Source organism: Calypte anna, chromosome 3 (genome assembly GCF_003957555.1).
Source record: "Calypte anna isolate BGI_N300 chromosome 3, bCalAnn1_v1.p, whole genome shotgun sequence".
Classification (NCBI taxonomy): domain Eukaryota; kingdom Metazoa; phylum Chordata; class Aves; order Apodiformes; family Trochilidae; genus Calypte; species Calypte anna.
This window is the reverse complement of record NC_044246.1, coordinates 56989542-57014223: the sequence shown is the minus strand read 5'-3', so window position 1 is coordinate 57014223 and position 24682 is coordinate 56989542. Positions and strand designations below refer to the sequence as shown.

Here is a 24682-nt window from a genome sequence, read left to right as displayed (position 1 = left end):
TGTACCATTATCAAGAGATTGTGACCCCAAATGTTTAATGAAGAAACCACAAGGATTTATAACATTTCTCAGTTAAAATTCCTCAAAATAGTCTATGCTGAAAATAGAATTAACTTTTTTTAAATGTATCTAGTTATTATGATTTCAGAAACTTAGATAAGGCCAACTTAGCACTGTAGGTCATTTGGGTGATTGTCTATCAGTGTCCTTGCAAGTAAAAGGAATGTAACCTTTCCTCCACAGCTAAATTACACACTGCAGTTCTGTTACACAGATCCATTTGCAGAAGAGGTTTTAAAATCACTTATTAGTAGATGCTTGGGTTCAAGTTCCTTTGCTTTGTACAGGTTCAGTGATTCTATGCAAGTCCAAGCACTGGAGTTTGCAAGCTTAACACATTTATGTGTCTTAATACATTAAACCAGTTAATACTGTAACGTTCTTAGTAAGGAACAAAATTCCTAAAATACTTTTACTGTAAAAGTAATTTTGAAGTTTATGTCAAAAAGTAATCTGAGCTCTTACTATTTTAATTGAGTTACTATTTTATTCCTTTCAGTTTTGCAACAAGAGCACTCTTCTGACATTGATGGAGATCACTTGGCTGCAACACTTTCTGCAAGATACAAAGAATAATACAGGGGGGAGGTTCCCTAGAATGGACTATTCCCACAAATTCAAATGCCAAACAATTCTGAAGTCATTTTAATGACTATATTTCACTAAAACCGTGTTGTGTAATGCAAAAATGTGACATATTTGCTTACTGGAGAGTAGAGTGCTCTGAGGAATATGCTGGGCTGCTCACTGTGTAAAGCACTACTCTGAAAACCTTCAGGTAGCTAATTTGGAAAACAGGTTTTCGAATCTCATTTCCAACTCTCACATCATAAATTTACCTTCTTGCTTTGTAGTGGTTCAAAGACTAAGCAGAAAGAATATGAATTGCATGATGTGTAGCCAGTGACATGACATGTAGCAAATTACCCTGCTTCCCAAGATCTACACGTGGGAGAAGCATCTTTGCCTCAGAATCCCAGTACGGTGGTTCTGGTTTTGGCTATAGGATCTTCCTTCACCCTGATCACCCCCCTGAAAACCTTGAGGCCAAGGAAGGATCTGCTGTCCAGAACATTACCTGTTACCATTAGGCCAGACTTAGCAACTACTGAGATAAAAGAATGCACAGCTTTTCACTGGATTCTCAGTGAGGGTTCATCTTGTTTGGCTGGAGAATGTGCTGTTTGCTACAGGATCAACTGGGGAAAATAGTATTCCTGCAGGTCTGTAAGATATATTAACTGCTCTGTATTTGCACTTCTGAGCAACTGAGGCAAACAGTGAAACCACATTTCTATTTTAAGTTATTTTGGTTTGGAAAGATCTGCATTTCCCACAGAGATGATATTAGATGTGTAAAGAAGATGATTTATGGCAAAATACCCATCAAAATATATTATTGGTGATACACTTTTGATACAGAAGATTCAGCTTTTGGCACATGGAAACTAATTTAGTTTAAATGTCTTGAATTATAACTTAAACTGAGCAAGAAGAGGACCTTTTCTTAATTAATTAGAATTTCTACCTCTGTTTCTCTCTTTTTAATGTATCTTAGAATTCAGAGCTCTAGATAGTTAAGACTTAAGCAATTCTTCTCATGGTGCCTAATTTTACTGTACTTTCTTTTCTGTGAAGCAACTCTTAGATGACATATACTGATATCAAAGCAGTCATGCTGTTAAGAAGTCAGAGAAAATCATCATTGTTACAGGAAAGCCAAATATAAAGACCCAAATGGAAGGAAGTGCAAAGTTATTTTGCTGCCTATAAGAACTCTTAGAGTCAGATTACACATCAATAAAACTTTGTTGTTTTTTTTTAGGAAAGGAATACTTTTACAAGTGTCTAGATATGTTTTAGATATGTGTCCAGAAATAAGTACGTCCATTGCTATTTAACAAAAAATAGTGGGGTTTGCATTCAAGGAAATGCCAGTTATAACACAGGCCAGGTTTCAGTATCTTCTATCAGCTGTGAAATTACTATTGGTTTCTAAAAACCAGTTGCTACACTTGCTGAGACTTATTTAAAAAAAATAAACATAACTTCTACACATATGCAGGGTCTTGTCTGCATCAAGTGTCATGGGAGTGCTGTGTGGGGGGTTTACCTGCTTTTGATGGGCCTGTGAATCTCTGAGTTTGTTTTACAGTTAGCGGGTCTCACATACTACCACATTCACATTAAAGTAAGTTAGGTGCTCAGATTTTTTTTTGTTTTGTATTAAAACACCTTCAAATAACTTTCAACCTTATAAAGTGTGTATTTGGGTCCACTTCCTTCTTGCACCTGGTTCCTCAAGTTTAGAAAAATGTCCCTGAGGTTGTCATTGCCTTTCTAAATTCTTTGCATACACAATGCTGTGGAGCAGGTTTTACAATCTGTCAATAAACATTTTTACTTGCATCTCATCAGAAGTTATGGAAGCTTGATTCTTTAGTGGAAAGACAAGTAAATGAAAGCTAGAGATGATTGGGAAATGTTTGAAAAAAAGCCTGCTCTTTCAGACCTTAGAGCTGTTTTATTGTTACTGATGATCTTTAAAAAAAAAAAAAAAAGTACTTTATTCCTAGACAGAATACTTTGAGAATGATGTTAACAAAATTAAGTCCTTGTTCTGCTTTTATAAAACCATCCTTATTTCCTTTATGAAGAAACAGCATTTTAATGCAAAGACAGGATCTTTACAGATGTTTGTACTTTCTGCATGTGAGTTCTATATTTTATAGTTAACAGCCTCTTTCCAACCTTGGTGTTAACATGCTTGCAATTTTGAGAAACATCAGTTTTGTCATATGGTCAGGTTTCACCTGCTGCTGATTTTACCTTCTACAAAATGGCATCCACATTTCAAAGAACTTGCCCTCTGTTCTACCTGTCCTGCTGGGATTGTTTCTCCATCAAAAGAGCCTTCCGTGTATAAGACTATGAGATTTTCCATGACTGATGAAAAAATCCTTTTTCCACGCAGAGCCACATAACAAAAAGAAATAACTAGGGGTGTATTGGTTGGGGTTTTTTGTTTGTTTATTTTTTATCTTCTGTATAAGAAGAGAGCCTTTGCAAGGAGCATTCAGCAAGCAAACTGTGTATCTAAGGCACTGTTACTCACCACGATGTGGTCATTCTGGTCCCTCCTGAACCTGCAGCAGACACATCCCTGAAGGGCAAACAACTTTCTCAGCAACCTCCCTGGTGTGTTGTGTCACCACTGGAGTATGTATGGGATCCTCACTGGAGATATCTGCTATCTGTGGACTATTTAATAGTGTTTGTCTGTGTAAATTCCCTCAGTGGAGAATGAGTAATACCTTTTCTGTATCATTCACCATTGCACCTGCTCAGTTTTCCCTGGTCTCTCATTAAAGCTTTTAATTTATATATATCTGTCATGGTCCTTGTAGAAGTTACACATATTTTTTTAAAAATGTCCCCTTTCTCTTTCATCCAAATATATTGATCAAAAGGAGTAAGCAGTTGTATGAAAGCCACTGAAGGAATTATTTTTTTTTTTATTAAAACAATCCTAGTGGAAGGTAATAGATTTTGGCAGATTTCTTAATGAGAATTCAACTCTGCATCTCAAAACGTGGGGGTCATCTACCCTCATCCCAGAACACCTCTATGTGTTTGGTAGGTTCCAGAGAGGAATTCCTTTAGAGAATGTACTGAAAGGAGAGTGACTGAGTGACTTACCCTATTTACCTCAGCAGCTCAAAAGCCTCAGCAGCTGATCAAGTCCGACTTCTATTTAGAGTTTAAAACTAACCTTGTTTCTTCCAGAAGGAGAGGATGTCTGCTGCTTCCATGATACTATAAGTTTCTTCTTACAGAAATTAAAACTCCCCATAGAACCTTTCAACATTTAACTGTAAATCCATACAGTCTTGCTGCATCCTTTTTTATAAATATGCTCTCTAATTTTATAGAGTAAGGAAAGGTAAGATAGTTTAACTGTTCTTTGCCCTTTTTGGCACTAACTTCATAAATTTATTTATATATTCATAACAACTGCCTTGAAGAATGATAAGGATATATTCAAATTATATTTTTTAGTATGTATTTTGGGTTACCTTTGTAGTCCTTTAATACCTTTCTTTGTTTTGAAGCTCTAAAATTTACATTACTGAGGGCCTAACTAGTCAAAAAAACAGTCTTATATCTCCTTCACTGCCTTTGTTTACTTAGCTCACATTTCTTGGATTCTTGAGCAGTTCTCATTGTTCTCATACTTTTTACCCTTTCCTCTTGTTTCTTGAATGTGGAAGGGTTGTATCTTTCTGATGGACAAGGACATTATCTCTTCCTAATGGGTAATCCCACCAAATAATTATCTACATCTGGGAGGGGTGTTAATGGCTACTTCAAGAAACTTCTGGCACATTACTGAATTTTTCAGAAATTGGTTACAAGGTGAGATGAAATGCTGAAAGCAGAATTTCACATCTCTGTTTCCTGTACACACATTCTTATGCCTCCTTCATTTTCCTGTTCTCTGCTTCTATCTTTAATTTTCCATCTTACTTATATTTTAGTTTCTATCTTACTGTTTTTCCCTTAATAGTTGGGAGTTATAATCCTTTACTCAAGGATTTAATTTGCCCCTTTAAGCTTTCTTTCTACATATTTCTTCCTCACACTAGCAATACAATCCTCCACAATATTGATAGTTTTGGCATTCATACTCCAGCTCACCTTTTCCTTGTGCTTTGGTATCTAATTTATTCTGGGTTGACCAGTTTGTTATTTCACAGTGTGATTCTGCCTCTTGTTCAGAATTTGACTCAGCTCTTTCTTTTAGCTGTTTTCCATTAAGATCAGTTTCTCAAGGATTTTAGTTCTTTTTCTCCATGGTGATATGGGCTGCTCTTGATATGCTTAAATAAAATGTAAAACTCCTTCTGTGTTTTATATTTGCTTAAGATAGCAATAATCTAATTTTTTGTTTTGTTTTGTTTTTTCTTAGACCTCTAGATCAAAACCACCCCAACATGCTTTAAAATCTGTTTCTTTTGCTAAAAAAACCCCCAATGACATTTCTCTGATGTCTGAGTCAGTCACAGGACAACTATTAAGAATGCTGTATGCTCTACCTGTGGTGGCTGTAGGAAGGAGTCTAATAATTAAAGGTGTCTCTTTCTATAAGAGTTTTGCTTTAATATGTTTTACAGACTCTCATCACACTTTCTAATTTTATGCTATTTTTTCTTTTTCCCGTGATTTTTCAGTTTTTTTGTTTGTTTGTTTTTTTACCTTTGGAACATCTTAATTTTGAAGATCTACTTCCAATTACATTTTTTTAATCCACATTTATTGTCAGGGATTGGGAAAGGAAGTGAGGAGCTGAGCGTGATGACAAGACAGGCAGTGGCTGTCCCTGGTCCCATCCCACCGCCCGCATCCAGAGCACCAGGCAGGGCTGGGAGGTCTGGCCAGAGGCCCATGGGCAGGGACAGGCAGGACACCAGTGCTGTGTGGTTGCAGCTCCAGACAGGTCCCACAGCAGAGCCTCAGCTGAAGCCAGCTCCCATGGGATGAGATTGTCACTGGCTATGGATGCTTCTCCAGCAGCAGCTGAGAGCTGGCCCTGATCCCTGGCAGCCAAACCCCCGCTCAACTGTAGGTCAATGAAGTAACCTCCATGTCCCCAGCTTACATATATTGTTGTAAAACTGGAATAATTCCATCACACTGAGGAGTCTAACTTGGTATTTCTATTAGTGTATGTAAGAGCAGAAGTTGATTTTGAAATCTGGTAGCATTTTCATTGCATTACCCTTCCCATTCACGAAAAAAATAATCTTTTGATTTCGTCAATAAGATATATAAAACATGCATAACACTGAAACTTACTCTGTTTGCATTAAGAGAATCAAGATGTCAGACAAGATGCAGTTTTCCTGTTAATGTATAAATAATTCCTGAAGTAAAGCTCTTACCATCATGACTTCCTGCTGAACTTCATTTGGTTATCAAATGCTAATGACAGTCCTGTAATGTAAAATCAATACATGTTATTTGAACTGAACCTATTATTTAAGCATAGTATAAATATACTTTATTAACACACATTCAAGTGTTTTAAAAGAACTCATTTCTTTATTTTTGAAACATCACATTCTGTTCCAGTTGTTTTAGAGGGACTATATTTGGTAGAATTGGGGCTCAGCCCACAGTGCTTCGGCTTGTTGAATTTAAGTGGAAACATAGCCAAGTTTGTTGCAGATCTTACAGTTCTTTAAATTAATCATAAAATGAACACATTAGAAACTGGCAGGATGGAATTAATATATGCACATAAATGCAGAGAGACAATCGTAGCTTTTGCTATCCACAAATATTTTTCATACAGTGGTTAATGTGTGGGTGACCTTGTGTGTGCTTCCCACCAAAGCCCTTTGGCAGGATTTGTGTCTGTGAAAGAGCACAGGGAATACTCTTGAGTGCATGAAGGGCATCTCTCTCTTTTACTGGAGAACGAAATAAAAGATGAAGAAAAGCAGCTCTTTGCATCATTACTCTTCCCACATGCCTTTTCTTTCAGTCTAAGAGCAGTGTGGTTCTTTACGGGGCAAATAATTTAATTAGGAAGAGATTAGAATCACCCTACTGACTGAAAGGTTGTGTTCTGATTGGTATCACTTCTGTAGTCCCCCATAGATCAAACAATGGATATGATATAAAGCAATGCTGATTCTTTGGAGGAATCCAAGCACTGCTGTTACCTGGCTAAGATGACAGCCTAGATTTCCTAGCTTGAACAGGTGCTAAAAAGTATCAGGCTACCTCATCTTCCTCTTCCTCTCCAGACCCAGACAGAGATTTACTAGTAGGTTTCTTCTGACCAGCTTTGGGAGATGTCTGGGTACTGCTTGCTTCTATAGGTGTCTAACAGATGGCTCAGAGACTGAGAGAGAGCAAACCTCAGGCACAATCCCTGCAATAACTTTGGGGAGGATCTTGTACAGATACAAGGAATAGCACTGGGCAGCAAAGCAGGGGCTGCTGGGAGTCTATGGTGGGCTCGTGCTTGCCTCCCCAAATCTCCTGTTATGGTTAATTGCCAAGAGAGAAAAGAAACTTCTTGTACCCCCTCCCAGTTCATTCCAGTGAGAATTGTTGCAACCTTGGCAAAAAGCCTTGGGCTATGGTAGCCAAGAGTGGGCTAAATGTACTTCATAACTCAGACCTTTCTCATGTTTATGTTTCATAGAATCATAGAACGCATTAGAAGAGGTCATAAGTAAAGCTGAGGAGAGAGGGTTTGAAATTGTTTGGTTTTTTCCAAGTAATATGACTGGTATTCCAAAAATTAGAGAATCATAGAGTGGTTTGGGTTGGAAGGGACTTTAAAGATCATCTAGTTCCAGGCCCCCTGCATGGGCAGGGACACCTCCCACTAGACCAGGTTGCTCAAAGCCCCATCCAACCTGGGCTTAAACACTTCCAGGGATGGAGAATCCAAAGCTTCTCTGGGCAATCTGTGCCAATGTCTCACCACTCTAATTGTAAAGAATTTCTTCCTAATGTGTAACCTGAATCTACCCTCTTCCATTTTAGAGACATTACTCCTTGTCCTCTTGCTCAATGCCCTTGTAAAAGTCCCTCTCCAGTTTTTCTCTAGGCTCCCTTCAAGTTCTGAAAGGCCACTATAATGTCTCCCTGGAGCCTTCTTTTCTCTGGGCTGAACAGCCCCACCTCTCTCAGCTTGTCGTCATAGGACTGGTGCTCCAGATTTGATCATCATAGTCCAGCCATTCAAAGGAATGAGGACTTAGGAAAAACAGCTAAGAAAAAGAAGCAGAAAAATAGGCTATTGGGATTTTGTGGGCAGGTTTTTTATTTTTATGGTTTGATCTTATTCTCTTGAAAGAGAGTGAATGCTTTGAGTGAAGAACTATGATGTTTTATATGAAAGAAAATAGAGGCAGCAGCTACCTTTAATGTACAACCTTTTAATCAAATTCAGATTGTTCTGATATTTCTGCGTACTATAGGTGCTACTTATATACGATTAGATATCCAAATACACTAAATAGAAATGATGCACTGGAAGTGACAAATCCTTGCTTTTTTGAATGGGGCATATTTAAAAAGGAGGCAGGAAACTAAGAACAATAGGGCTGGTCCCATTTTCCTCTTCTCTTTATATAGAGATTTTGAAGGAAGTGAAATGGCTCAGCTTCGTCACATCTGACCTGTGAGAAAAATAGGCTGTGCAGTCAGTTTTAGCTTGGGAACACATACAAACACTATTTCCCAGTAATGAAATAAAGGATGTGTATTCCTTAGAAAGTAAGTGAATGAAAAAATGTCTGCACTCTTTCTGGTGTGAAACACTTGTCTTTCCACCTTCTGTTTGCCTCTGTGATGGAAACATTCTGATCTGTAGTAACCAGTTGACTGATGTACTAAGTCTTTATTGATGACTGTTTGCTATTTTGAGAAGCTGTTTATATGGAGGATATTTTGTATTTTTAGATAATCTTTCATTAATTGATACAATGGGTCAACAGTACAGCCTCAGTACTTTAGTTTATGTCTCTCAACCAACAGCAGTGTCCAAAGAACTATTCTTGTTCTATGTGTCCTCAAGTATCTGAAAGTTAGTAGTAGTAGCCACCTACTTATCGAAGATCTCTCTATAGTAGTGCTTTTTGGAAGGGGAGGTATTTATCACTCTTCTTTACCACAAAGACAATTAACATGCAACTCCAGTCCAAAATCTTAACCACTGCACTTTACCCAATGACGTCTTAAATACCCGCTGACTTCTCAGGGCAAGCGTTAATTGCTTTCTATGCATCTCACAGCTGTATTACTTTGCTGGCACCTGCAGATAAACAGTTTTCCATGGCTAATGCACATTCTAGTGCAACAGCAGCCATTTTAAACAGTGCATCATGGTCAATCTTTCTTCTGAAAGATGCACTGAGAAAATGCCAGCTGAGGTCAAGGGAGGTCTCCTAAAAGAGTAGATCACAAAAGTTCTCAACAGACCCTTTCAAGAAAAACCCCAAGAAATTAGGCTTTCACAACATTTTCCCACCATATCTCTTTTCTCCTTTGCTTCCCCTGGCAAGTGAAATAATTCGATAGGAGGAAAGGGGGAAAGTTGGCTGGATGGAGTCTAGGGCTTTGCATGCCTCCTTAGTACTACAGTGAACTAGTATTAAGAACCATAGATTGACCTAAAGATCAGTTGCCTCTGTTTTAGAGACTGTTTCCAGTTTTGCTTCACAGAGAGGACTTCTGCCAATGTGATTTGGTAAAATAATTGAGACGTCCCAGTTAATTTTTTTTAATCTCCATTTGAATACCCCACCTCTCCTGAATGTACTTCTGAGAACGATAGCTAGTATTTCCTATGTACCTTATCCCAAATATTGTACCTGTTCCCAGCTGGACCTTTTCCCTCTGATAGACATGCGTACCAAGCTTGTTTATATAGCTGGGAAGTTTCTCATCTTTCCCTGACTTACTTTGCTTAGTCCATGATGAAACTGATAGTCTAAAGAAAAAACAAAACAAAACAAACCTCTCATTTCTGTTTCCTGTTAGCACTGTGAATACAAACACGTATGGGGTTTAGAGCAGAAATACATATAGAAATTCTGGAATTGTCAGCCCTCTCCCACCTCGGTTCTGCTAAATTTGCAGACCATCAGAAGCAAATTTCCACATCATCTGACACGATTTCATAAGCTTCCAAATTCAAAATGGAGATGAACTTTTTTAAATGGAGAAATATACTGGTTCCTAGTAGCAGAAGGAAGTTGAAGCTGGTCTAACCTTACTTCAGAAAGACTTGGAATCAGAGGAAGTGTGTTGGGAAGTTTTGGTAACAGTTCCCAGTTATTCAGACAAGAACACACTTGTCTGTGCACAAGACAGCTTTTGTTCTTCCCTCAGTAAACATAAGGGAAGTGACATTCATTTGTGCTATTTGTGTGACAGAGAACAAATAATATTTACATTAACATATGATCTCATAATGCCTTGAGAAGCAAATACTGTTTATATAAATGGTTATACTTAATTGTCTTAACTATGATTTTAAATCCAATCTTCTTCAGCAAAGGAGAGATGCTCAGGCAAAATTTTCTTGAGGAAAAATAAAAAAGGGTAAGGCTTATCCCAGAAGTTTGGGATTCACAATCCCATTTAATTTTGCAGATGAAAAATTAATGAAAATTTATAAACCTGGGGTGTTAGATGAAGGAGAAAACTGGCTTGTCATTTAATTTGAGGTTTTGATAATATTTCACTAGTACATATTTTTCTACTCTTTGGAATCAGCATACAGTTTAACTTTCCACACCATGACAGAAATTCTTCCTAGGCTATTAGGTCAGTAGATGAGACCATTCACAGTGTTCTGTGGCAAGCTGTGTTGGGAGTCTGATCATTGTTCTGTGTTGCACTTTCAAACAGCATGAAATACATTTATTTAGGCTCAAGAGATTTGTGGTTGCAGTGCCGGGGAAATGAATAGAAGTTTGATCAGTTATGACTTTGAACTTCATTTGGATTTCAAAACTGGCGTTGTATCTTGAAAGCAGAAAATAGTTATTAAAAGGCACTTTATATATAAATTTGACCCTAGAAATACACTCCATATGCAGCAGCCAATAAAGTACTCCTGTACTTGGCTTTAAAATATAGTATAAATTCACTGTAATTGTGAAGATTATAATATTTGAATGGTCCAAAGTGCACCTAAAGCATAGGTTTTAAGCAAAGAACCTGGAATGTAGACTATCAAAATCACAGGTTTATCCCCAAAATGCTTATAAGAAGTATTTTTGCATTAAATTAGTATTTGTTGTCATTAATCCAGTCATAAAGTTTTCTTATATTATTTAGCCAGCTATAAATTTCTGTGAACCACACTTGCATGGCCAGCAGGAGGTCTTGACATTTCACAAAAAAAACCCCAATTTAATGTAATGACTTTTGCCATGACAAGATTTCATATCTTAAGTAAATGCATTCTGACAAATGTCAATCTACAGTTTCAGTAAGATTTCCTTCAGGAAAAGATTTGATGTGCTTCTGTCTTAAGTCATTATAAATGCCTGAGCTTTAGGAAGGAGATTTACATGAATCTAATAAATAATGCCATTGCACCTAGGGCTGTATTTGATATGGATGTGAAGTAATTCTATGTTAATATAACTTCCATCTCTGCTACAATTATTTGACATCTTTATGCAAAGTCAGTTCTTTTGATTTTCTGAAAAAGTCACGAAAATGTCAGTATGTGTGTGTGTGTATGTATATGTGTATGTGTATGTGTATGTGTATGTGGGAAAAGCAAAGGGGAGGTGTTTTTTTTCCTCATGATGCATACAAAACAAGAGGACAGAGGGACTGAATGATTCAGCTGTTACTGTGCTGTCTGGAGATTAGGAGACCTTGCTACAAGAGGTTTTTTGATACCAGGAATCTGCAAAACTAGTCCTCATATTCCTCTCTCAGATATTCAAACATTCACCTGTTATAGCAATGGACACCATAAACCACATTAAATACAAACAGATATTTATATATTTCTTTTCCTCCTTGTAAACTGTCTCCAAATATTTTCTGATACTCTGATTCCTCAAAACATTACTGCACATACAGTGCAGTATTTACAATCTTTACTTCACATCCACTTGTGTAGAAAAACATAATCCAAGCTCAAAATAAACCTTTTACTAATTCTGACTTTGTGCATATTTAGGGAGGTCTTTTTATTTCAGTCTTACAATTTTCAAGTAACTACTCTCAGACACATTATTAGGGTCATCCTATAATTCTTTTTACAGAGTGTACTGTATAACTACGTTACAGGCCTGGTCCTTTAGCCTGTACTGATACAGCATCTTTCTGTCATTCCATGTATAGGTTTACTTTTGGGTTAGGGCTAGAGCAAGTAATTTCAGTAATTCATGACAAGTACTACTCTTTTCTGTTCAAGTATAGTAAAGATTTACATTACTAATTTAGGAAGAAGCAGCATTACATTTTTTGAGGCACCTAGTGGATAACAGAAAGGGTTTGATGCTCTGAGGCTATTTCTGAAACAAGTCCCCTCTCCTGGTCAGACTCAGGTGAGAACCAGCATAAGTGAATAATTCAATTTATCTCAATGGAAGTGCTCATTCGGGTGTCAAGACTGTCAATGGTCACTCTTTGTATTTGTACTAGTTCTTGTTCTGAGGCTGGTCCATCGTGTTTGCTTTTACATTAAAAGAAATGCTTATCTTTTGCTAGGTTACTTTTTCAAATCACTGAGAGAGAAAAAAAGAGAAAGTGAGGGTTGGGAGGGTTTCTGTTTTGATTTAAGCTTTTTTTTTTTTTTTTTTTTTTGGCATTATAGGAAAAATACAGCTATGAGATCATAAAATTATTATTTTAAAACATAGCTTTACAAGAAAATTCTTGGACATTTTTCCACAGCATCACTATGGTTTTCAATTTATTAAAATAAATTTCTCCCTTGAAACAACTGCTAACTAAAGACAGAGAGAGTGGCCAAGACTAACGATTGGACCAAAAATGATGGAGATGCTTCAGATATGGAGTTCACAAGGGAACAGATTGGTATTTTCCTGGCTAATGGGCTTGCCTCAAACAACATAGTTGTTATTCTGACAGTCTCTAACAACCATACTTTCTGAATATTGCTTACCCCCCTCCAGATTTCTATGACAGCATTGACTTGCTGTGGTTTTTCTTACTCATTGCAGCCAAGGTGTTGTTGTACAGAAAGGTATTGTACTTTTTATGTGGTGTTACAAAGTCCACAGGAATGAGGAAATGTAGCAGACCCCCTACCTCTTGAAATCTTTAAGTCATGTGAAAACCTGGGCTGAGGTGGCTTTATGACTTCATGTTGAGTCATAAGCCTACAGTATGTTGCATAATATGGCACACCCATGTTGAGGAGTGACTGATGGCAAGCCAGCAGCACAAGGACATGATGGGGCTGGGCTAAGACAAGAGACATACACACATTCCTGGTTGAATCACAGCACTGGGGTTTCTGTCCAGCTTTGGAGACAGTAAGGAGAATCTCTGGCACTTCTATAGGTTGCTGGTGTTAAAGCAAAAGGATGGGATACAGGGACATGTGGCAGGTACTCACGACTAGCAAATCAACAAGTCAAGCAAAAATGTATTGAAAGAACCAAGTAAGTCATGGACTGTGTAAGAAGGCAGGTAAGCTGTTCTCTTGTAGCAATGGAATCTGCAAATCACAGTGGGAGTTCTAATGGTTTTTAGCTGGAGAGGGTCTCACAGAAAACTGTATACATGTGTGGTGCATGCATCTGCCTATATACAAGCATGTATAATTAAAAAAAAATCAAGAGAATGGTGTTGTACAAAACAAGAATAGCATGGGTTACCAATAAATACAAGCAAAATGAGAATATTTAGTTAATGTATGCTGGAAAACAGAAAAAAAATGGCCATAGGCTAAGAAATGACCTTGTAACATTCCCCTACCTTCTTCAGGCTCTGCCCATGCTGCTACAATCCTGTCTGGATAAACCTGCTACAACTGGCAAGCTTACAACATGTTTTCTGTAAACATTTAATACTTCCACAAAAACAATTTCCCATGGAGTAAGAACACAGGCTTCATTCAGAATCAATTAAGAGCTGAAAGGAAGGAGACAGCGTTAAAGCTGGCTGCCAGCTTCCACAGGGGAGAGAGGTTACTACTGTGGTTTTAGTACCATCTCTGTTTGGACCTGTGCTGTTCAAAGCTGTCATTGATGAAAAGAGGTGACAAAATATTCCAATTATTCCAGTTTGTGTGATCCTATTTCAAATCACAGAGTAAAACAGTGGATGGTACCGAATAATGGAAAGTAATGTACTGTTGGGAAAATATTCCTAATTGAGGGTAACAGAACAATTAATTACTAACACTTTGGAAATAGATTTTGAAACCAGTGTGGATAGTGCACAGCACTTTTCAAAAAGGCAAATAAAATGTTTGGAATTATTAGGGGTGAGAATAAACCAGAAACATCATGATGTCACTGTATAGTATAACCATGTGCTGAATAATGCTGAATTCTACTAATTCAATTCCAAAAATTAATGAGGAATTATTAAAAAAATTATAAAGAACAACAAGGACGATCAGCAATATGGGAAGGCATTAATTTTACATGAGATTAAGTAAAAATAAGGCTCCTCAGATTGAAAATAAGATGAGAGATAGAAGAGCTATAGGCATGAATGTGATGGAGAAAGGAGAAGATGGAATGTTTACTTGTTCCTATACGTGCCAGAGGCCAGAACAAAAACCAGGCAAACCAGCAACAGCTTTGGTTAATTACTCTGCTTTCAAAATGCCTGCTTTTGGTCACTGCCGGAGGAAAAATGCTGAATTAAAAACTGATTATTTGATCAGATCTAGTATGTCTACTAAGGTGTTCTCCAAAATAAGATGAGCTATGTTTTTTAAATCTTGTGTTGCATAATTCTTCCCTTTGGCTGCCTTGATGCATCTGGGGGGGACAGTAACAGTACAGTGAAATGTCAAAGCAGGTTAATTAAAATAGTCTGTTTTAAGGCAGAATCTCATTACTTTTGGGGAGCATTCTGAGTAAATGCAGAAAGGGAAATATGAATTATAAGTCTGAGCATGACCTTAATCAGTGATATGAAATATGTATGAGCAATATTTTCACGTCTGTCCTATGTGCTTAAAAAAAAAAAAAAAAAAAAAGTATGATTTTATGGAAGCAGAACAACCAAAAATCACCATCTCCATATTTTTTACATTTCCTACTTTCTGCTGCAGCTCTGTAAGGACACAATCGGTCACTTAGTCCTCATGCAGCCTTAGTCCTCATGCAGCCTTGCTTATTTTCATACTCAGGCAGCATCACTGTTCTCTTAATTGTCATGGTAACAGATTGTTTTGAGGACTGATTCACCTAGAATTATTTTAAGATTACACAACAAGGAAGGGTCATGATATAAAAAGTAGTGAAAGTATACTCTGTTTAAACAATCTCTTTATGTGTTCCTGGGGATCAATACTTGGATACACAACACGTTCTTTTCAAAAGATGGATTTTTAAAAAAATAAATGTATTTGCAAAAAAAAAAAAAAAAAAAAAAAAAAAAAAAAAAAAAAGCAGTAAAAGAAATTAAGATAAGGAATTACAGATTTTTGTTCATCTTTTTCAGGTGTATAGTTGATCTGCTTCTTATAAATTAGGCGCTATGATTTAAAACAGACTTAGAAAAGAATTTCTAACATAGGTTTCATCATCATCCGAATAATACCTTTAGTCTGAAAATTCCCAAACTATTACTCTATCAAACGTAAATTAACCATAATAAGAATCGCATTATGCAGAGCAAAGGCCTAAGTTATTTGAGCAAATGTAATGATCTTTTGATGATTAAGAAATCTATGGTACATGCATCTGAAAGTATGATCTTAACAACAAAGAACAGAAAACAAACATTTTTATTCTATAGTGCTAAATAACTGGAATATTTGACACGTTTGCTAAGATACTGATTAGATTACTTTGTGAGAGGCTCATCTTAGATTTGCCTTAAAAGTCTATCCTTTTAACTGTAGTGTTTAGCATTGCATTGGTCAACAAAGCAAAGATCTCAGGAAAAGCAGTAAACCTTAATATAGGTACATTATATACACAGAGCATCAATGTTCTTCAGATACCTCATTTTTCTGAGAATTCTCCACTGTCTTTTGATTCAAGTCAGGTTTATATTTAATTAATTTCATTATCAACTTAGGAATGTAGCTCTTTCAATTTTAGCTTGTTTTCCTAGCTATTAGGACTTGCTGTTTTTTCAAAAGAGCATCCCTTACTGATGTTAAATACAGCTACTCTGTCCAGGAAATCGTTTTGGTATGCTACCACCTGAAGAATACAGAGCTCCTTGAGCAGAAAGTAGCATGAGTTTTTTGTTTTTTGATTAACCAAAGACTGTGTTACTGATAAATGGTGATTATTCTAAGGAAAAGTTAATTTTTTTATATAAACACCAACATAAAAAAACAAATGAACAAACAAAAACAAACAAAAAACAACCCAAAACCAAAACCAACAAAAAAACAGCTTTGCAAAGGAAAGGGCTCAGCTTCCAATTATACATCTCTGGGATGATGAAAATAGGATGTTGGCATAATTTCCACCATGCAAATTGACTTATCTAGCTGCAGGTTCTGCCAGACAAGCCCTAGCAGAGCTTGTTTTAGTGGTGCTGCTAGCTATTTTTTCATCTTTACACCAGGGATGGGACCAAACCTCACTACCACAACTCACAGAACTACCACTACCACAACTCAGAAACTCTCTCAGCCTTGCCTTCAGAAGATAGTGGGTGAAAATGTGGATTGCAAGGGCTGGAAATAGCTTCTCATACCAACTCTGCTTTAGGGGCAGTCATGCCTGATACAGAGCTGGGAGAGACAGCTGGGAATGGCAATGCCTTGAGCTGTGGGAATTTTCCTGAGACATTTGGTGTGAGCCATGCCTCTAACTAGTGGGTTAGCAGCAGGCTCATTGCCTTCTAGGAGTTAGTGCAGCTCTCAAGTGCCTCTCTCCTTGAGAGAAGACCTAAACATTTCTATGAGGTGAAGAGGAAGCAAGAGAGACAAGAGCAGTAGTAAACACCAAGATACATGATGAAAGAAATTAAACTGCCTTCTCTCCACAGTGTAGGGTACCTGGGTATAGCGAAAAAGTGAAAAAACAGTGAAAAAACAGATAAAACACAAACATGACTTTAGCTCAAGTAAATGATACTAACCTATTTCATTCACTTTGTCTGGAAAGAGAACTGTTTTTCTAAGAGAAAACAAATGGGGCCTACGAAAAGGAACTTGTTACCCTGGAAAGGCAGCGAAGATGCAGAGTATGAGGCATGGTGTGCAATGACAGAAAGTCACGGTACTGTGACAGAAGAGCACCGAAGACATACAACGTATTATCCTGTGAGCAGACCTACTGGAAGAGAGGGAGATACTGAGGGACTGGCTGTGGAAAACACTTTACCGAACACATTAATGCCTTTGTCAGGAGGACAAGGCGGCGGTGTGCTGGGAGCCACCGATGCGGAAAGGAGCGAGGTCACATCATCACAAGGGGGAGGGAGAACGACGCAGCCCTTCAGCTTGGAGCGCAGCGTTAGCTCTCGGCCTGCCAGCTCCTCTCCCGCGGAGCGACGCGGAAGAGCCGGGCCTGGTGCCAGGGGTGTCTATGGGACGCTGACGCCCGGCAGCCCTCGCAGGACAAGGGGTGAGGGACAGGGCCAGTCCTACGGCAGCACCGTACGGGCCGACGGCGCCGCGGCTTGGGCGGCGGGGAGCCTAGCGCCGGCCCGCTGCCTTACCCCCGCGGCTGCCGGGCGTGGGGAGGCCAAGCCAGGCCCATCCGGAGGTCGGGTAGCTGCCTCCCGCCCTTCGCTCTGCCTCCGCCTCCGCCTTCCGCCCGCTGCTCGCCGCCTCCGCGCCGCCTGACGCGGCTCCCGCCGGCGGTCCCTGGCGGCGAGAGCGGCAGCGGCGTTGGCAGAGGGTGAGTGGCGGCGCGGAGCGGGCCGGGGGTGCCGCGCCGGGGGGAGCCGTCCCTCCCGCCGCTCCGGGGAGCGAAGCGAAGTGCTGCCAGGGCAGCCGTCGGCAGGAGGGTGCGGCTGCCTCTCGCCCGGGCGCCGCCTGCTTCACGCTGCGCCCTGCGCAGGCGGCGGAGAGAGCGCCGGCCCGGCCGTGCTCCGACGGAGCCCGGGGAGGTGTCGGGGCGGCTCCCGCCGGGGGAGGCCTCGGTACGAAGGGGACCGCGCTCTGCCTCTACGCCGAGGAGCCGTCTTCTCAGGTATTTGTGGCACCCGCAATGGTGGCGGCGTTGGGTAGAAAGGTGCATTAGTGCTGAGCAGCCCTTTGGTGACATTCCAGAAGAGAAAAAGAAGTTTCGTTTTCTCAAAAGTGCTCCACAATAATGTATGGGTTTTCTTCTAGTTCTAAATTTTACTATTTAAATTGGCAGTGTGTGTGTATGAGGGAAAAGAATTTTAAGTTAACGTGAATGTATAGAATTGAGAGTTAAAAAAGCCCTTAAAGTAAGAAGAACGACTTTAAAGAGAAGCTAATTACGCCATTGTGATGACGAGTGTTAAAATCTGCAGTTTGAGAAATCAGTCATGGTAGTGTAAGCTTTTTGGTAGGTGGGTCATATTTTCCTTGGTGACAGGTAGCTATTAATTTGGTGCTCGGCTAAAGAAAACCTACGAGTTCGCAGGAATCATCTAAGGCAATGAAAATGCCGTAGCCCCGCGGCCATTCCCTTTTAAGGCATCTCTGCAGAGGTGGCAGCACATCCCCTTGCAGTGCTGCGGCTGAGGCTCCCCACATCCCCTTGGACATTTGTTCTCACCCTGCGTTGGGGGTGAAACTGGTTTGGATGGGGCTTTGCCTGAAACCCGTGCTGATACTAAGCTTGCTCAGTTTTGCTTCCTGAAACGCCAGATTTTTTGCGAGTGAATTTAGGAATATGAAGATCAAACTGTCTTGCAGAAAAAGTCTTTTTTTTGCCTCTGGGACAAATCATGAGGCATCAAGAGGTGGAACAGTTGCTCTTACCTATTTAAACTCAATTAAAAAAGGAAGGAAGGGAGTAGTTTGTGATGCATCATGATGTCAAATTTTAAACTCTGTTTACTTACCAGATCTGTGCAGAAATCCTGGTTTCTTGAACAGTAGAGAGGGTCTTGAGTGCTCACTGAGCCTCTCTGGGACAGTGCTCAGCTCCAGAAACTTGTTCTGTAGCTTTTGTTCCAGGCTGTACTGTTAGCACCTGCGGGAGCTGCATTTGACACTTGGCAGTGTCTGTGGGGCCCAGTCCCTTGTGCTTACCTTGGTGCCAGTTTTGCCTTAAGGACCTCCACACCTGAATTCATTGTGTTGATGCTGTTTTGCACAGCATAGATCCCAAAACACCTTTCAGATGCCTGCAGTTACCAATCATGGATGCTTTGTAGCCAAATAGTGTTTTGTGTGACTGCAGTGTTGCGATCTACTAAGTTGACTACTGCTAAACTTTTGGAAGGCATTGATGCACACAGGTGAAAATTGATGCACATTAGTGTAGGCAGCAAAGAGGAGTGCAGTGTAGTAGTTTCTTGGGATTTCTGTGAATGGAAATTAATGCTTGCCCTCTTAGAATACTTGTATGGTTTGTCTCTGGTTCATTTCCACTATGTTGTCCTTTCATGCACCACATGCATAGAGCTGCTGTAACCAGCTGGATGTCTGCAGTATCTTACCTGCATAAGTGGACAGCTGTGATGTGGTTTGAAATAGCAGATCAGGAATTTAAAGGAAGATGTTCCATTTTTACTGAGGATGTTGATAGAGAGTTGCAAAACCCCTGAAGACCTGTGATATTACCAGGATGCTCTGATTCTACAGCAGCCTAAGCTCATTCTTTAAAACTAGCAACTCTCTTCCCTTCCCTTGACTTCACCTTTTTCATATTTAGGATTAGCTCCTTATATTTATGTTTAGATGTGTCAAGGTTACAATTGCTGTTCACTTTCCCTCAAACATGGAGGCACTTTACCTGTTCAAGACTGAAATCTCAGATTATCCCATATCCATGTGTCTCCAGCCTACAGGGATTTCCAGAGTGCTGCAACATGCCTGATGAACTGAAAACAAGCCACAGTGGTGCTAAGGATTTACAGGTTGCCTACTAACTTTGTCAAAATTTATTTTACATTTTAGACCACAATGAACGTGGAACATGAAATTGGTCTCTTAGTTGAGGAGATTCGGCGGCTGGGAACCAAAAGTAAGTACTGAAGTATCTCTTCATAGCTGTAGTCACGTTATACGTATGCGTATACATGCCACATATACATCAAACAGATGTAGTCATATTATACGAATATATGAACCTGGCAAATTTAATTAAGCAGGCTCAGGTAACCTGAAAACTTCCATGTATATTTTATGTTGGACTGTATGGTACTTCCTGCATCCCATTCTTTAAGTAGTTCTGTTACAAAGTTAAACATTTAAACCTCTGCAGCACAGAGGTTGTAGGTATAAGCCTGAAATGCTGCTCCCCCTAAAAACAACTGCACAATTACCCTTTTCTTTAGACATCAAGTACTTGTTACATCTGTCAAAGAAGGAAGTTGCACTTTTCCTTCCACCTTCTTCCTTAGTAACTTGCAAGTTTCAGAACCTAAGAATTCTGTTCATCACAGTATTATTTGGAAGGAATTGACCTGTATGCCTAAACTAATCCAGGAGTTACAGGTGTAGTCCCAATCTTCCTTAAACTTAGAAGGTAGCTTTTTATCTTAAGATTATTTTACATTGTTAAGGTTTTTTTATGTTTTACCTGCTCCTATATTTCAATTTTGATGCAGTTTTGTCCAGTCCCATTTGTTTTACAAAGCCTAAATGGATATGTGCATCTTGCATTTTGTATGACTGCAGCTGCCTTTTAGTTAACTTAGTTAACCCTAACATATTTTTTAAAAATCTTGTTTTGTTGTGAGAAATTAGTTCACTTTGGAACTTTTTCAGGGTGAACCTTAACTATTAATAACTGAAAAAATATGTTAACATTTTAATTAGTTAAAACTCATTTCCTTCTTATTCATTGAAGAGATTCAGTAGCCTGTGCTAGTTATAGGTTTCAGAGAGTCATCAGTAAAAATAGCAGCTATGTGGTCCATAAATCTCTGGAAAAAAAGGAAGGTCTTACCAGGCAGGAGTTTTGTTTACTGTTTGTCATCAGCATTCATAATGTGTTCCCCAATAAATTGGAAAATACCATGGTGTTTATTTTCGATGTTCTTACTGCATGCCACTTTGTTTCCACAATAATCTCCTAACTGAAACACAATCTGCATGTGTTCTCATGTTTTATCCTTGGTTTAGATGCTGATGGACAAGTGAGTGTGAAATTTGGTGTGCTCTTTGCTGATGAAAAGTGTGCCAACCTCTTTGAAGCCTTAGTGGGAACTCTTAAGGCTGCAAAACGACGAAAGATTGTCACTTACCAAGGGGAGCTACTTTTACAAGGTGTTCATGACAACGTTGATATCATGCTTCTGCAGGACTGATGCAGCGTTTCATCTATGCATTAATGGAATTGTTTGAGACAGTGACTTGCAGCATCCTCTGAATATCGCTGATCATTATAGGGTGTTTTGATTTATTTTCTATATCTTTATAATCAAAACAAAACTGTGCTATTTTGGAAAACATTCCCTTTTGTACTTCTTCTTTAAGTGGTACTGTATGTGAGTAAGGTAAAAGATACCAGATCTCACTTTTTATTTTTTCCTTTTAAAATCTCAGGTAATACTCTCAAATGTCTGATGGTTATTTTCAACGTATGAAAAAGGGGACTGGTAATTTAATGTTTACAAATGAAAATGTGCCATGAAAGTATAAAATAAAAGCAACTGCTTAAATTTATATAATTCTAATTGCTGTTGTTTCTCTTTTTATTTGCAATCTGAAACAAAGGCAAACTAAATTCCTGTAAGCAGCATAGTTAACTAACTATAGAAAGCATGCCAGTGAGATAGAAAAACTTTATAGCATGATTCAATTACGAATAACCATCCTTCGGAGTGACCAGATAGTGCACAGAAAGCCATGAGTGATAGATATACCTCATTCATCTCTGGCAGTGTAATATTCTTTCATTTTTTGTCCTCTAGACTTCCGAAGGAAGTGGTTAAGGAGCTTCCTGAATGCTTTCATACAGTGTTAACCAGAAAATGGTACAGCAGGTGATTATTTTCCTCGCATAAATCATGCTTTCTCTAAATCACTCCTGGCAAAAAGTGGGAGGGAAAGAAAAAGAGCCCCTTTGATTGTTTTCTAGCTTACTGCTAATACTTCTTAGTATTAGCAAAAATGCTCTCTCCAGTAGGGTTAGAGCTGCTGCTTGGGGAAAGCAGCAGTGGATAAGCAAAATGTTTACTGCTTTGTGCTTCTGTTCTGCAGCTGCAACTCCTAAAGTTGCAGGATGGTCTATATTCTCTTTACTTAGCAGCCTTTTGCAGTGCAAAATGCTTGAAAAGTCTCCTTATTTCCCAGTACAGGAATGCCCACACAGCTATGGAATCTCTACAAAGCTGTGTAATTCCAGCTGCTGCCCCTTTCATCTCTGGTTGCTCTTGCTTCGTGCAACGGGGAAACAACTTAAATCCTGTGTGCAAACAGATCGAGGGTGCCTCTGCCTGTGCTGCCCCAGAAGCTGGAGAACAAGGGAGTGATAACGCAGAGAAACTTGAGCTGTGTGGGTCCAAACCAGCTGGAGCGGCGAAGCGGAGCAAGAGCTCATCACAGATTTCTGGCTCCTGTGCCCTCTCACCCAAGTGAGGCTGTTCTGCTTCCAAACCTGAGCTGGCCAGTGTGCCTGCACCCCTGCCCCCTCACAGGTGAAAAGAAGGAGGGCTGAGCCCAAGCCTTCTATGTTAGTGGTGAGACCAGGGAGCTCTGTGTTGTCAGATAACCACAGCTGGTTTCCCCCTGCCTCTGTTTTGTCAAAAGTCTAAGTCATTGGCTTCACAGGATGGCCTGAGGATGCTGACAGATACTGAGTGCTTTGTGATTTTCTGGGATGCAGGTTTTGGTACAGGAGGGCACCATCCTGCCCCAGCCAGGGTATGGTTCTTTGTGTATGTTCATAATGGCTCCTCAAGAAGGAAAGGGCCTCAGTCTTGAAAATTTGGGTACTAGTAAATTTAAGGCTTGGAGCTGAGATGGGTTCATGAAGAGACCTTTCTGTATCATTTTAGATTTATCCTCTTAACAATGCTAATGAATGTATTCAGGGCTTCTGGGAACACTGTGTAGCAAGAGATTGAGAAACTTGGCACTAAAACATGTAGAAACCAGAGGATAGTGTGACTGTGCACTGCCCAGGGAAGCTGATACTAATTTTCCCTGTGTTTCTGAGAATGGAAGAGGAACAACATCAACAAGTTTATATATCCAAGAACTTGCCCTCAGTACAATATTTAATGTGCCTACTGGTCCCAGAATTGCGTAGGCTTCTTTAATTCATGTGACATACAAGCACTGATGACTTTGTTTGTAAATAATTTATTTGGCAGGGAAAATTGAATACTGATATTGCTTCACATGCATGGGACCGTGCCTCAATGTAGGAGATAATTACTACAGCAAATGGCCTGAATGTGGGATGTAATTGCTGGAACACTTGATACAATAATAGAAAAGCTAATTATGGGCAAGGCATTGCCTATTTTTGTAAACAGTAGGACAAGCATCAGTCCCCTGTGATGAGTTTATGACCTTGCCAACGATGAGTCTGAAGGAAGTTTGTAGGTCAGCCAGTGATTCCAAAACAGCAAATCATTCTCCTAACTGTTGGGAAGTGGGAAGATACTGAGATCTTGGACAACAGCATGAAAGAGTGGTAAGTAGAGTGGTTACCTGCCTATTCTGATGCTGAGAAATTAGTGAAAGAATTAACTAAGTCAGTCTCCATCTACTTAAGATCTCAGTGCATGGTGGAATGTCAAAGAAAGGTCAAATGAGCTCCAGGCAAACCCAGCTGGTACCGTTATGTTACCACTGTATGTCTTCAGTAGGGGCTGTTGGAGTAACTCACCTCACCTCAGCTGTCTCCATGCAAAATCCAGTGGCTGGAGATAAACATGCTTTTCAGAGCAGTTTTGTCAAAGCTATGAAGGTGCTGAGGTGCAGATTTGCATAACCTTTAGCAAGTGGTGGTAACAACTTAAACTTTGCAGATATTTGTATTGTGAGCATACGTTTTTGCTGGGAACTTGATCAGAAGGGTTGAACTGTATGTGGTATTATCTTTTCCATGCCTCACTCAGGTTGGAATGAAAAGGCATACTGTGGTTTGCTTGTTTCTCATCTCCTCCAAGCTTTGCTGGAGGTGATCTTTCCACTTCAAGGGATATCTCTCAGTGACAGCAATGTCACATTTACCATTCATATTTGTATAAAATTAGTTATCTTTACTTAGTTTCTTTGTCACAAAAAACCCCCAAAACAAACACTTGAAGGAAAGAACAAGAGTAATAGAAGCAAGAATGTCTTATATGCTGAAAACTGACTATATTGCCACTGATTACCACTTAGCAGATTTATTTTTAAAATTTTGGATGTTTCAGAAATAGGCTGAGATTCTCTTCTACTCCAGCAGCACAAAGTGACTACTATGCATGCTTCAGCAGTTGCAGAGCCTTTGCTAAGATGATGTAGCATCATGTTTTCAGGGACTTAAAGCAAAAAGCCCATCCATCATATATTCTGCTGGAAACTGGCAAAGAATAATTTTTTAAAAATTCCTGTTCTTGTTCACACCCTTCTCAAGCAAACATGGGATGTCTGGTGTGAAATGGATCTTTTTTTCTGATTTGTAGGAAAAGAATTCATTCCAAATCCAGCCACAAAGGGTAGAACTGTATATGAACCAAGCAATTTGAAGGAAAATTAACCTGTAGACCAAAAAATATGTTTCAGTGCTCTGGCAGCTGCTTGGAACAGGTGATCTGGCTAGATTGAAGAACATGAGTTTGGTGATCCAGTGACACATTTAACCCT

At 39.3% G+C, this 24682-nt stretch overlaps 1 protein-coding gene across 3 annotated transcripts; it reads left to right on the top strand.

Annotated features, from left to right (window-relative positions):
• The first annotated feature begins 17208 nt into the window (after positions 1-17208).
• ABRACL (ABRA C-terminal like) lies at positions 17209-21536 on the top strand. Of its 3 annotated transcripts, none has more exons than XM_030447763.1 (3): positions 17209-17354; positions 19832-19898; positions 21002-21536. In XM_030447763.1, exons 2-3 carry the CDS (start codon positions 19838-19840, stop codon positions 21184-21186), a joined length of 246 nt encoding a protein of 81 aa, XP_030303623.1. In that variant the 5' UTR covers positions 17209-17354; positions 19832-19837; the 3' UTR covers positions 21187-21536. The 3 variants fall into 3 exon arrangements, with proteins under 3 accessions (XP_030303623.1, XP_030303624.1, XP_030303622.1); XM_030447764.1 differs by lacking the exon at positions 17209-17354 and adding an exon at positions 17538-17630; XM_030447762.1 differs by lacking the exon at positions 17209-17354 and adding an exon at positions 17699-17924.
• The last annotated feature ends 3146 nt before the right edge of the window (positions 21537-24682 follow it).

Excerpts from the sequence above, each read along its gene's own strand:
- ABRACL (XM_030447763.1), top strand. The coding sequence starts at position 19,838 with ATGAACGTGGAACATGAAATTGGTCTCTTAGTTGAGGAGATTCGGCGG. Across the intron at positions 19,899-21,001 it reads TCGGCGGCTGGGAACCAAAA|ATGCTGATGGACAAGTGAGT; the intron begins GTAAGTACTGAA and ends TCCTTGGTTTAG.